Source organism: Calidris pugnax, unplaced genomic scaffold, assembly GCF_001431845.1.
Source record: "Calidris pugnax isolate Ruff unplaced genomic scaffold, ASM143184v1 scaffold41, whole genome shotgun sequence".
In the NCBI taxonomy this organism is placed as follows: Eukaryota; Metazoa; Chordata; class Aves; order Charadriiformes; family Scolopacidae; genus Calidris; species Calidris pugnax.
The window spans coordinates 1,976,706-1,977,488 of NW_015094509.1; the positions used below are offsets into that span (position 1 = coordinate 1,976,706).

The window sequence follows — 783 nt, forward strand, 5'->3', positions numbered from 1 at the left end:
AACGAGGAAGTGGAGCTGGAGGGGCTGGGGGCCGAGGAGCTGGAGGCCGGCGCCGAGGAGAAGGAGCTGCTGCTGCCGCAGGACGCGGTCTCGCCCCCCGCCGCCGGCCCCATGTTCGCCGAGAGGAACCGCCGGACACTGGCGTTTCGGGGCGGCGGGGGGCTCCTGGCCGCCCCCCCCGCCGCCAACAATGGCTGCGAGGCCTCGGCTTGGCCGCGGAAGCACTTCAATGGGCGGGGGGCGGACGAGGAGATGGAGCTGGAGGGCGCGGAGGGCCTGGAGCCGGAGGGCCTGCTGGAGGGGAAGGAGCTGGTCCAGGACGGGGGCTCCCTGAGTGACAGCAGCGACGACGAGGAGGACGGCGAAGGGGGCAGCCTGGGCGACGGCAGCGGCGCCGAGGGCGGCAGCTGCAGTAGCGGCAGGCGGTCGGGGGGCGACGGAGGGGACGAGGCGGAGGGCAGCAGCGTGGGCGCGGGGGAGGGGGAGAGCATCAAGCATTTCCCGCTGGCCAGGCCCAAGTCGCTGCTGCAGAAGCTGCACATCTCCTTCCAGGGCTCCTGGCTCAAGGAGTTCCCATGGCTCTACTACTGCCAGGAGACCGGCCTCATGTCCTGCGCCTGGTGCACCGCCGCCGCGGCCGCCGCCGCCCCCCCCGAGCTCATCATGGCCGGCGGGGCCCTGCCCGGGGGGCACGACGAGCTCTGCAAGGGCACCCGCAACTACAAGCGGGCCCTGCTCCTGCGGCATCACCTCTCCGCCGAGCATCGCCTCAACGAGCCCGTC

General features: G+C 73.3%; 1 protein-coding gene across 1 annotated transcript in view; it reads left to right on the top strand.

Moving 5' to 3' along the window:
- The window catches only part of ZBTB10 (zinc finger and BTB domain containing 10), a gene marked incomplete at its 5' end in the record, with an annotated part of 32,521 nt that continues 31,738 nt past the window's right edge, over positions 1 to 783 (top strand). The window contains 1 exon segment of the mRNA XM_014965195.1: positions 1 to 776. Within this exon segment, the coding sequence (XP_014820681.1) occupies positions 1 to 776 (776 nt within the window).